Raw genomic sequence first — 13,192 nt, 5'->3', positions numbered from 1 at the left:
GAGTTTGTGTATGATACATTAATTTAACTAAACAAAATTTTCCATTTTTTTCACATAATGATGCCATCAGTTTGTAAAGTGAACATTATGATATAGTATTCTTTTTTCTGTATGTTGCTAGGCCTGGTGATACAAGATATATTTGTTGATAACGTGGAGTTATTGGTTTGATATTGTGTTTTCGTCTGGTTTTGTGTGACTGCTGCTGTTTTTTTTTTTTATGTATTTATGTTTATTTTTATGGTCGTTACTGTGTGTTCCTCTGGTGCGTTTGTCTCTTAATAAAAAAGACATTATTGTGTGGCGCATCGGAGGCTTGTTAACTGCCTTTGTGTGCAGAAGACTAGTTCTTCCCGACATTCCCATGGCTTGTGAATGCAGCATCAGCGGCATCGCTGCCAGTAGAAGGAGCTGCTCAGTCTTACCTAACCCCAAAGCTAAACATACACAAACATGGCGATATCACAAGCAAGCGGGATGCAGTCTTCTCTTCGGTGTTCGTTTTATTTATTGGTCCTCTGGGTTGCAGGAATAAATTCGTCGACTCTTCGTCTTCACCCGGAGCAGCGCTACATGCTGCCGCAAAATAGAGGATATTTCACGATAGACGCAAATGGGGATTTACCGGACGGGGATGGAGGAGGCGCCGCGGCTTCAGCGCTGCGACTGGCTGCTCGTAGCGCTGTTGGAGGCGGATGGGACTCCGGCGCCCCTCCGCTGCATCGAAGCCGCCGGAGTGCTGGAGAATCGACCATGCCAAAGGTGTACGGACAGGTAATGTAGTAGCATCCCAGTGGTCCTGCACACTTAAATCTGAACATTGTGTATCACCTCAGACTGCCCTTAACTGGCAAGGATGTCTTGGGGAAATAACGCAAAGCCCACTGTTGTTTTCTAAGTCACATCATTTCTTGCACCTTATGCTGAAGTAGCCCTGCTTGTGTTCACTGTGGTATGAGGAGAAAGGGACGCCAAGTGCCCTGTTTAACCTCAAAACAACATGTCCAGTGAACAGAGCCGAAGACGTTTTATGAGTCAGTCGGTCCACTTGGTGTTTTCGACGTAGCTATAACGTTACACTCCACCAAACACGTATTCAAATGAATGGCAAGTCATAAACCTGGTTTCCCGTTTTGTGGGGTTGATAGCAACCTGTGTGTGGCAGCTCCGAAAGTAGATAGAAATTACAGGAAAAAAGTATGAAATTACAGCTGCAGCTTAGATTGAATTCATGCCGAAGTTATTAGAAGACCCTTAAGATTCCCAGAAACGTTTGATGTTTTGTGTTTGTGTGTATGTCCGCCGATTAAGAATGAAACCAATAATGCGAGGTGAGGTGCAAATGGTTGTAGCTGTTGTCGTTTATTCGCTGTCTTCAGAGGAAGTCGTGCTGAAATCGAATTTGCAAAGTTCATGTTAAGGTTTTCAGGCAGCGACCTCACAGATGCAAAGTAGCCCTAATTAAGCTGTTATGGCAAACTTCATTCAAATAAATGGCAATTTAGTGGACTTGCCCGTCGTCAAATACTGTCTACACATAACACAAAATGACTTGTAAGACATTTTAGGAGACATTAGCAGTTAAGTCCTAGTTTAGCAAACAGTGACAACACATACCTGCTTTTCACCTCCATCATATCCCCATCAACCAATCCAAATTCTACTGTAGGTTGGTAAATTAGGTCTAAATTGAATTCAGCTAAATACTTTCACTTATTTGGAAAAAAGTCAATGTTGAAATTTTCAAACACGCAATGCCAACATGAAATAGCCAGATTTTAAAAGGGGTTTGGGATGGAGGTCTCTTCACACATGACAGAACACAACATATCGGTGCTAGCTCCAGGTCACTAACCCCATTCTGTCTAGATTTGAAAGCAAATATTTATACCTCTGTATCAGTCTAGCAGCTGCTACATTCATTTGTCAGGACTCTATCCTAAATTGGCCTCATTTGAACATATTACACTCTCATGTAAATACACACGCTTGGTTGGATATAATTGCATTTTTCTTTTTTGGGGGGGAAACCCGGGCTAGATGTCAGTTATTCTTCTCCTCTTTGTCTGTGTTCAGTATGATTCAGTATTTATTGATGAAGAGCAGTCAGACACCGGTGTTGGTTTACAGGATTGGTGTATGATTATTGGCAGCGACGCAGTCATTAGTGCTGCTACAACATAGTCATTCATTACAAAGACATTTCATCCAGTAGTCTGACATTGTTCACCGTGCTGTTGCTCTCTCCAAGCCTCCCGGCATTATGAAGCTATCAAACGCAGAAAACACCCTGATTGAAGAGGTGTAATGAAGCATCTCAGAACAAACTGCAACAATCTCGATGAAACATGATTGCCTGAGAAAACATTTCATCCCCAAGTGGAGAAAGAAAGTGAGAGTTAGGGCAGTATCAAAGTGAAACTTGACAGAAGACTGAACTGAACTGGGAACCTGTAAGTTGTAAACCGTAAGCACAAATTGGCTGGAATTGAAAATGGAAATGGATCTGTAGAGGCTTGACTGGATTTTGGGCCACCTGAGGGCCACCTATGGGCCAGATGAGCAACACAGTTAATGGTAGAGGCCCGTAGAGAACGATAACACAACGTTTACATCCCTAGAAGCAGATGCAAAACTTCACATGCAAGACCTGTGTGCAAACAGGTGATAAAATCATAGACCACTGATTAGAGAATACAGACAGGAAAGAAAAAAGTGAGCTTCAGGGAGGAGGAGAAGTAAGCAGAAGGGAAGTGTTTTCTCTCTGTCATCTGTCACCAGTCTAACGCAGCCTGCTGTCTCACAGCCTGCTGATTGCTTCTTCCTTGTCTGGTGACACCCACAGTCCAAACACAGCAAACAGGACAAATAGCCTCCAGAGTGTGTGATCGGGATCAGGTTTCGTCACAAAGATGGAACCAGAAGAGGTTGTTAGTAAATGCGTAGCTGGTCAGGTGCTGCTTGTTGTCATCCCTGTTGGCTTGTAATGGTATGACTGGACTTATTAAGAAGCTCGAGCAGGAGCTGTAATCAGAGATAATGGCCCAGTCTGATTGGAGTATAGTTTGCATTCTTAATCATGCATCCATTGACCTGTAATCTGTGGGTAACTGACCTGGTGTGGGGCTCGATAAGGATGTGCGTCTCCATCACTGAGGATGATGGGATATACATCTTGATGCATTGACAACAATCCGATACATTGAAGATACATATCAATCTAAATATCAAATTATTGGTCACATTTCTAAATGATAAAGGCATAGGGCTTCTGCTAATAATTATATATAAATAAATCGGATTTTAAGGATGCAAAAATGTTAGAAATGATGCATCGTTGTTTGGCTAAGTAGGCATATTTTTCATACGTCAGTGCTCACTGTGTCACCATGTGTTGTTGTGAGCACAGAGTTTGCAGTTTTTTGTCAGTCCAACCAAAGTCTATGTCTGTACAAATATGTCTGTGGTTGAAGGTGTGCAGGGCTCCTTCCTGAATGATCTACAACTATGCTCTTTTTCACTGTCTCAAGTGTCTCTCCAAATAGGGTTGGGTTGGTTTCCTGTTTTGCTGGTCTGGTCTGGTGTATGAGCTTAAACTGGTTTGATTTTATACGAACCGACTTCACTGGCATTTGTCATTATGAGACGTTCTGGCAAATTAAAAAGTAGCTGAATTCAGCAACCTGTGCTGACAGTGCTAAATCCAACTTGTATTGCATTAACTATCGGACCAACTGATCGTGGAGCTGGATAGACAGCGGGGCAGTCTCAGAGTAGATATGTCTGCCCTGATAAAGATGTCCATCCAGCCTGTTCAATCCTCGGTAGACTCGCTTTGCAAACAAATAAATTCTTCTTCGACCACAAAGAAGTGTTGACAGTAAAATCGCTGTGTTCCCTGAAGCCCCCGAAACTCGAGAGAGCACACCGCACACTCTATGAGCTCTTCTCTTGGGCATCTGGTGCATCTCTGGTCTCTTTTTCTTCATCCTTCATCTCTCTTTTCTGTTCTTGAATGTACTGTAGCAACAAAGTCTTTCTCAGCTGTTAACAGACTGTTATGCTACCTGGCTAGCTAGCGAGCTGTACCCAGCATGCCGTTCAGTTGTGTAATTTTGTAAATGTACAATTATTGGTGTTACAAATTGTTTATGTGTCACAAATAGTTGTGTGCCATGATGTTTTGCCCTGTTAAAGAGAGTTAGTTGTGGGTTATTAATTGTTGTGTTATAAAGTTTTAACTGTTAGTAAGAAGAGTATGTAGTTAATAGAGGTCTCAATACACTCTGCATAGCGCTCTGGAACGTTCTTTGTGGGTCTTATTATTATGCTCCTTTTGGGAATGGTTGAGTCATGTGTGACACCTAGTGGTGAAATTTGTTATAACTGGTCATTTCCTGTATTTTGCTTTAAACACAAAATATGTAATTTCAGCCACTAGGGGTCTCTCAGTCAAAACAATAACAAAAGACGACGTGTGATGATGGTGTGAAGTAGCGTGGGATCATGGGAGTTGTTGTCTTCATTGTTAAACAACCAGCTTCTCTGAGATAGGATTACTTCAGTGTTCATTGTTCAGGATGTTTTTACTGGGAATTTTTACTGAAATATCCACAGAGGTCTCCTCCTCTCCAAAACAAACAGATCCGATGATTAAAACAGGTAAAAACACTGAATAAAGCAGTTTCACATTAAAAATCGGTGTTTCTCTGAAGCTGTTTGGCGGAAAGAGGACATCTGGAACGGGCTGCTAGCCAAGCGGCTGCTAGCCGAGCGGCTGCTAACGGCTACCCAGCTTGTTTCTCTGATAACTTAAGATCCAGACGTCCGATGACTAAAATCCTTCATCTGGCTAAAAGATATAGATAAAAATGACCAAGATCTAAAACTTTATCATAAAAATGTGGCTTAAAACTGAATAAAAGTCAATTTATAACAGTTTCTGGTGGCAACCACAACAGCAACGTATTATCTTATATGCGTATACTCTTTGGTGCAAGTGGTGAGCAACCACAAAGCCGCTGGTGCATGCATCTTTGGTAGAGGGGGTATGGCGCCATTGACAGGCGACCAGGTGAAACGGACCGTTACTTTGATCAAAATTACAGATTTGTCTGGGTTTGGAAATTGTTGGAAACATTTGTGATAATGTACGTACACAGCTCAACAAAATATATAACATAGGTCTAGTTGTTTTTAGACATTTTAATGCAGAACAGTTACATGTTATAGCTTTAATATCAAACCAGTTTGAAAATGTATATATCAGGCCAAATCTGTCTCCAAGTCGTATTTACGGCTTTGAAGGGCTCTTACAGGGATGGAGAATAAATTAACTGGTAGCCTGACACTGGACACTGAAACAGCCATCACCAGGGCAACCAATGGACGTCTTGCTCGCCCTGCTCTTGTTATCAGTTTTGTTCACATATGAAGATAAAGAGTGTGTTCCCTCTCTCTGAGGGGAATGTTTTTACTGGAATTCTGTTATATCTAAAGTGGACTGGAGGAGAACATAGTTGTTTAAGTACTGTCTCCCAAACAAGGCAAAAGAAACCCATCTGATAATACTTTAGATATATACCCAACTGATATTCTGGTTTCTGAATTCAATAAGAGTTGCTCTTTTTGCACCATTGATCTGGAACCATTACCTCTTGCATTTTATGAATGTAGTTGAGTAACTGTAACATGTAAATTGCTGATGTTAATTTACTATATGTGAAATGTATATTTCATGTCATCACCCTGTCATTAAGTGTGTTTCCATCCACCTGTTTTTATTCACAGTCTCAATTTGTGCTCGTACATGAAGTGATGAAAGATAACGGCAGATTAATACATCAGATCTGTGTGGGGCGATGAGGAGACTGTAGTGTTTCTCAAATTAATACATGAAATGAAACAAACATAAATGTTATATTTCCATCATGTTTTCTACATTGTTTGAGGTTTGACTGGAACTCTTTTAATGACGTCGTCTTGTTGCGCTCTCTTCTTCTTCAGTGGTTTAATGGCCTCTGACTGAAAAAATGCACAACCGGCTGTTTATCTTGATGACCCAACTCCAAATATTCATGTAATGGTCCTTGATGAAAACACATATTCATTTGAATTTTCTTTTGCTAATTTTCTGGAAATTTGGTTAAAATTTGTGTTTCATTTAGATGGATACCGAGCTTATATTAGTAAGGTATATTGTTTTTATTGGACAACGACAATATGCTCATGAACAAAATGACTAAAAGTGAAGAGTCACACGAAATTTTAACTTGGAAAATTATGATTACTGCTAATAATAACACATTCTGTACTTGTTTTTCCATGATCGATTAATTGTTTAATCAACTAATTGTTAAAAGTCATTTTAAAATGCCATCCACAGTTTGTTGAAGCCCACATTAATGTCTTCAATTTGTTCGACCAACAGTCCAAAACCCCAAAATATTCAATTTACTGTCATATAAAAAAGAAAAGCAGCAAATCCTGAGATGAAACTAGACAATGTTTGGCATTTTTGCTTGAAAATGAAACAATTAATGGATTATCAAAGCAGTTGAATATTTGACTTATTATTGTTCACTAGAACGTGGAAAAATCCTCACCTTTGAGAACTGGAACCAGTGAAGGTTTGGCTGTTTTGCTTGTTGAAACACTTAAAAGATTAAACTATTATCAAAATTATTGTAGGTTATCTTATAGTGAATTGATTAATCTATTAATGGACTATGAATTGTTTCAGAACTCTGTCTATCCCCCATTTATATCAGCTAGGATAAAGTTCACCAGCAGCACAAATTACAGCCTTTAAAATGACCACAGAGTTGAATCAACATCTCTCTGACACAGTGTCAGTACAAACACAAAATGATATACTCAATAAGGCTGTTGTATAATGTACAACATTGTAAAGTTGATTGAAAATCTCCTTTAGGTAAAATTTACTGTTCTAAAATATCAGGTGATTAGTCACGTTGAATTCATTAGTTTTTTAGTTGATTAGCTGGCTGTTAACACCTGGTGGTCAGCGGTGTAGAATGATTGGTTCAGAGGCTCAGTTCGCTCTGAGAAGTCTCCTAATGACAAGTTAAACAGTTTTAAATCCTCATATCTGCTGTTCTTTCACCAGCTGCTGCTGCTGCTGTTGTTCTGTGACAGTGTCACTGCTATTTCTGGTCTCCTGATGATACAATTAGCCCTCTTAATCATCATGTGCTCGTGTAGTGTGGAGTGTAACAGTAAGAAGCTTCACAGTGTGTTTACTGTGATTAGTGGTGAACACACGGGGATGATGACAGTGACAGTGTTGGGAATCTCATGATTTGATTTGATTCTGATTCTTGGTGTCATAATTGATTCAGAAGTGATTCTTGATTGGATAAATAGAACTATTTTCAGGCTCTTACCACAGTGCACCGTGTGTCAAACCAGTAAAGGTGATATGAAACATGATGGGCAGTTCAGCTAACGGGTCATGATGAGGATCATTGTCTGACCGAACAAAATAGAAGAAGAAAGGCGTGCGGGTGTACGCAACCTTTTAAATCCTGAAACTAAAGTTGAATTCGCTGACCACCACGGGAGGTTGTGTGTGTTTGAGAGTTATTAATGTTCCGTCCCCAGCAGTGGAGGATACACTCTCTGCTGCAGCAGTGCAACACAAGTGCAGGTCTTTAGAAATGAAAAGGACTATTGACCTAGTTATTGTTGTAAAGTGCTGGAGTTTAGGCACACCACTTCACTAACATTAACCTCTGGTTGATGTATTCACAAAATACCCTCGTCTGTAAATCCAAAATGTGTCAGAATGCTAGCCGTCACTGAAAGATTAACGCTAGATTACACCGTTTCCAAACCCTTCTCTGTTCCGTCAGCACAAACACAAGAATTGCTTTTTGGAACCGATTCTAAATCATATCAAATCAAAATTTCATGATTCTTATGTGAATCCTTTTTCCCCTCGACACATAGTGCCAATGCTGGAAAGCATGTGTCATGTGTAGTGTTGGAATAAATCATTTGAACATGTTATCAGTAAACCTCACGTATCAGTAAAAGAGATCTTGTCGTTAAACATGGTTTGGAGTTGTGCACACACACCAGTGATGTGTTTGGTGAGTGTGTTGACTGGGCTGACAAGTGACAACCACAATGACTGAACAATTTTCAGAGTGACTCAATAATAAAATGCCACACTACTGAGAGATCATGTTTGCAAAGTTCAGTTTACATCAGTGATCAGTGTGTACTACCAACGTTTCTGAGATAAAAAGAACAACACACCAAACACCAGATCTTTCTCTGAGCAGTGTGTGCAACCATGCATATGTGTTTGCAGTCACCTTTGAGTGAATTCACACTGCATTTAAGCCAATGAAAAGCCCAACTGAATGACACTAAATCACCTGGAGTCGGAGCAGTGTTTACAGCCGCATCGATCCCACACACACACACACACACACACACACACACACACACACTCCGCATCCTCAAACCACCAGACACACTTCCACACACCTTCATAACGCACTCCACGCATCTTTACCTGTAATGCTTGCATGCTAATACCGACTCTAGAAACCTCCTCAAAATGTATCACTGACTCTCGCTCTTAACTCCCTGAGCTCTGGCTGGAGACACAACAGTTGACTGTGTGGGTGTGTGTGTGTGTGTGTGTGTGTGTGTGTGTGTATGGTAACGCAGCACTTAGCTCCAGTATGAAAACATCTTAATTTGTTTTTGTCTGGTTGAGTTTGTGCAGCTACTGTCAGGACGTTTCAAGCAGAGCATTCTTTATATGGAATGACTTTACACCACTTCACATTCAGCCTTGAAGATAAACTTGAATCTAATATTTATCGTTTCCTATCGAGTGCCTCCATCCTACGCAGTAACAAGGTTTGCGTTCGGACCTTGTAAACATTCAGTTTCATGTCGACAAATGCGTTGCTCAATTTTGTTTTTACATCCTTTTTTTTTTTGAAGATCTTATCATGCTGTCTCAGTCGGTCAACACATCAGTAAAGGTTAACCTGACAAAGAAACCAAACAGGGAGGTCTGCTGTAGAGGTCTGCACGTAGCGGACGAACACAGTGGCTCAATTATGCTCTCCCTGTAGCTAGGAATACGCTGGTAGCTAACAGCGAAGGATAACTTGCACATGCAAACAGGAAAGCAGCTAGCGCCTGGTGAGAGCGGCGCAAGCCTCCATTGCCTGCCAGTCCTGCAGGGATGATGTCATTGTTTGAGACTGGCTGTGCCGCTGATGCTCTCCTGGCCACGATGCATGCATACGCCCCCCCCCCCCCCCCCCTTTACCCCCACCCCCACCCCCACCACCACCACCTCACTCTTGCCGTTGAATAATGGAGAGCTCAGAAGTGAAGAGAGGGGAGGGAGGAAGGGGATTTTAGGCTAGATGCCCAAGCGTATTGTTGCTCTGTTCCACTCCTTGGTAGTACCAGACACAGAGTCCCAACTCCTCCTCGCTACCAATAGGATATCAAAGCGCCAGAAGGGTGGGAAGGAAGGAGAGGAATGCAGCAGATAATTAAAGTGGTTTCTGTGTTCGCTGTAAAGCCTGAGCTCTGAAGTTAAATCAAGTGTCATTTTATTGATGCTAATGCAGCAATCTGCCTTTTTTTTTTTTCTGTTTTCCTGTTGTAAGATCCTTGTTTACAGGCAATTCCAGAAAAAAAAGAGAACCTGCCTGAGAGCAGGTTGAATGACCTCACTTTGCTGGCAGATATTTTATCTTCTTCTATCTATCTTCTTTATCTCTTCTGAGTTACTGCATGTGCTCTTCCAACAACCCGAGCTACTCTCTGGAGAGACTGTACATGGGCCTAAACTTGGTGAAGGAATTCATCCACTGCTGGCTTATCGGGAGAGGTTGGGTTAATGGCATTGTCTGGAGTTTATTCAAACCTTAGCTGTGTTAGTATTCTCACTTACACGGCTAATCCTTTGCAAAGATGTGTGGCCTGCACTTGTCTGGTCTGGATGACTAATGCTGCAAGAGCCTGGTTTGTTCTGTCACATCTGGGCTTGTATCAGACTCTTTTTTTTTTAACACTTTCCCATGGTATTTAATGTGCTTTGTGAATACTAAACTGGAAATTGCACTATTCCCTTCCTAAATAATCAATATACAGTAGCCTACATTGATTGCATAACCGGTAAAGATGCTTTTTAAGTGTTGTCAGGCTGCCAGTTGAAAGCCCTGCAGCTAGAAAAGACCAGAGGCGTTTTATTTGGATCCACACACAAATAAGGAATGCAGCCAGTTTCTCGGTGGCATGTAATGGCTTGTTGGTGAAAGGAAAAGCTTCATTTTGCCTGCTTGGGATGTGACACAAATGAGCATGTGAAGGGACAACACATGGCTTTCGAAGTGATTCAGAGGATGGTTGTGAGGTGTGATATGACATAAAGGCACCGAACACTTCTCTGGTTGAGTAATCGTCCGGGAAATCAGCTCACAGAAGTCATTTCAGGACAGATGATTCTACGTTAGCTTGTATTTTGTTATTCTGTTCCATGCTGTATTTCTGTCATTTGTCTTGTTCTATTCTGTACATTCAACATCTAGGCTATTGCATGTCTGTCTGTCCTGGGAGAGGGATCCCTCCTCTGTTGCTCTTCCTGAGGTTTCTTCTATTTTTTCCCCTGGTTAAAAGTTTTTTGGGGGGGAATTTTTCCTCATTTGAATCAAGGGACAGAGGATGTTGTATTGCTTTACAGATTGTAAAGCAAATTTGTGACTTGTGATATTGGGCTATACAAATAAAATGGACTTGACTGTGTTCTCTCCAGGTGTGAAGGTCACTTGTGGGCTGGTGGTTAACTGACCCTAAAGGCCGAACCACACCAGGCTTTAGAAGAGTATTCCAAAGATTTAAACATTTGACGCACAAAACGTTGTTGGACGAGATGGACAGTAAAAAAAAAAAAAGCAAAATCAATACAGCTTGGTACAAATACGTCTTGAATTAAACGTGTGAACTGAGCCAAGTGACAGTTAGCAAGCTTGGGCTGGGCTAGCTAGCGTGTTAGCAGCTAGTACGCCAGCTACAGTAGTTCACCAGCTAGCCCTGTGAGTAGCCACTACGTCACCAAGCTTCTAGCTACCTATTTCTACTGTGACCGGCCCTTAAAACAAAGAAAAAAGTAACGCCTGTACATTGTCTCCAAACCACAAGATGACACTACATCAGTTAACAATGCATCGATTAAATCCTCATCACATCAGCAAAGATGTATCAACTTATTTGACCCTACAATGAAACAGTTGGTACATCTCAAAAATACTGGCCCCAAGCTTGTACATTGTGTTAACTCCCAGTACGTTTTAATCAGCCTGTTGTATGGCCAAAACCTCGGTTTTGTCTAGTGACAAGTCCTATAAAGTTAATTCAAACAATATGACTGTGTCCTCAGCAATGTTGACAAAAAGAGAGAAAGGCATCATTACTTTGTGAATTCTACTATGAATGGAAAGTAAGAAAAAAAAAGCAAAACATGGAGCCAGATGTCTGGAAGATGCAGACAATATGATCTGTGTGTTCTGCTGCAATGTTCAGTTTTATATCACAGCAGTCTCAGTCAGGACTACAGTTTCAGCCGCAATATGTAAAATATACTCCAGTAATATTACATTAAAAAAAAAAGGATCTTCTGACAGCAGTCATGTGGGAAATTGGATCAAACTGCTCAAACTGCAGACAGCTGACTACAATTTCTGACATGTCAGAAATCCAACCGATCGTCCAACAGCCAGTTCATTCAGCTGATTAAACAGGCGTCAAGGCCCCCCCCCACCTCCCAAACTGAAAATTAGTCGGGGGTTATCAGTTCGGGGCTAAAATTGGGCTTAATCCATACAGGGTCTGCTAGGCCTTTCATCTGTACTCATACAGAACATTTATAACAATGTACAGATAATTAAATTATTTCATTAATATTATACTGACAATAATAATGATGATAACATCGTGTTAGAAGTAATAGCAAAAATAAAGATTAATGATCATAAAAACCGACAAAGGTAAAGTAATATCACTATTTTCAATGTTTAAATTCTTTCCTGTGAACTGCAGAGTATTTGTGTTCCTGTTGTTGAATGACATCAGCTCTGCATGCGTTTCTGAGAAATATGTTGGTCATAATGGCGTAACTAAAATTCTTCTTCTTGTGCTAACCGGACGGATACACCCCCATATACACCGTCATACAGTCCTTTTTAAAGTGAGGAAAAACCACAAGCTCATCAAAGGCTCTCTTGCTAACAAGCTCCTTGTTAACTGCACTTGCGTTGCACTGCTCCTGCACCACTTGGCACCGTTATCAACTGCCTTTAAAGTCCAATTTAATTAGATTTTTTTTTCACTTTGCTAATGAGACATCTTGTGTCTTTTTTCAGGAAATAGAATCAGTGACCAAAAAGGGAAAAAAAAAAAAAGTTCTCACTCTCCTTAGATGAAATATAAAATTTCACGCCTTTACTTGAAGAGTTTACCAACTTTTATGTAAACAGTGTCACGGCTCTTGTCAATCAGATGTAATTGTCTTTTTAATTAGCCTCTTAAGATGAAATATAAAATTTCATCTAAGGAGGCTGAGAACTTATTCACATGTAGCTAATCTTTTTTTTTTTTTTTTTTTTTTTTTTAGTTTGAAGCACATTTGACCACTTTTCTTGAGAAAAGTACACTTGCTAATATTATAAGGCATATGGAGCAGTTAGATGGCTGCTGCTCTTCAAACTTCAAAAATATTCAGAATATGTTAAGAATGGTCATTTTAGATGTAAAATGCCAGATTCTCTGTTAACACTACTGCTAACAAAACACTGTCTGTCCTTTGACAGACTAAGAACAAGTTAGTTTGCATTGTGTCTCTGTCCCCCTGTGGCTCAGCTGTCACTTAACTGTTGTGCAGGCCAAAGGGATATTTCTGGAAATATCTCCAAAAACATTTTTTTCTTTAGAATGCATATTGACTGAAAATCACTTTGACATGATTTTAGACTTTGAAAAGGTAAGGGAACTCATCTTACGGCTACTTTCAGTTGTACACAATAATAAAATGTCATAGTACCTTTCAGCTATTTATATACAGACAAATAAAGAGATAAAATAACAGATGGTAGAGGAAGCACTGCTTAACTTGTTGAGCCACTTTTCTAAAAGT

At 40.4% G+C, this 13,192-nt stretch overlaps 1 protein-coding gene across 2 annotated transcripts in view; it reads left to right on the top strand.

Annotated features, from left to right (window-relative positions):
- Positions 1–405: 405 nt before the first annotated feature.
- The window catches only part of sorl1 (sortilin-related receptor, L(DLR class) A repeats containing), a 95,744-nt gene continuing 82,957 nt past the window's right edge, over positions 406–13,192 (top strand). For both annotated transcript variants that reach the window (XM_044353384.1, XM_044353383.1), the window contains exon 1: positions 406–774. In XM_044353384.1, coding sequence (XP_044209319.1) covers positions 454–774 — 321 coding nt within the window. In that variant the 5' untranslated portion in view covers positions 406–453. The remainder of the gene's footprint in view (positions 775–13,192) is intronic.

This window comes from Thunnus albacares, chromosome 6 (assembly GCF_914725855.1).
Source record: "Thunnus albacares chromosome 6, fThuAlb1.1, whole genome shotgun sequence".
NCBI lineage: Eukaryota > Metazoa > Chordata > Actinopteri > Scombriformes > Scombridae > Thunnus > Thunnus albacares.
This window is presented reverse-complemented; position numbering and strand designations above follow the sequence as displayed.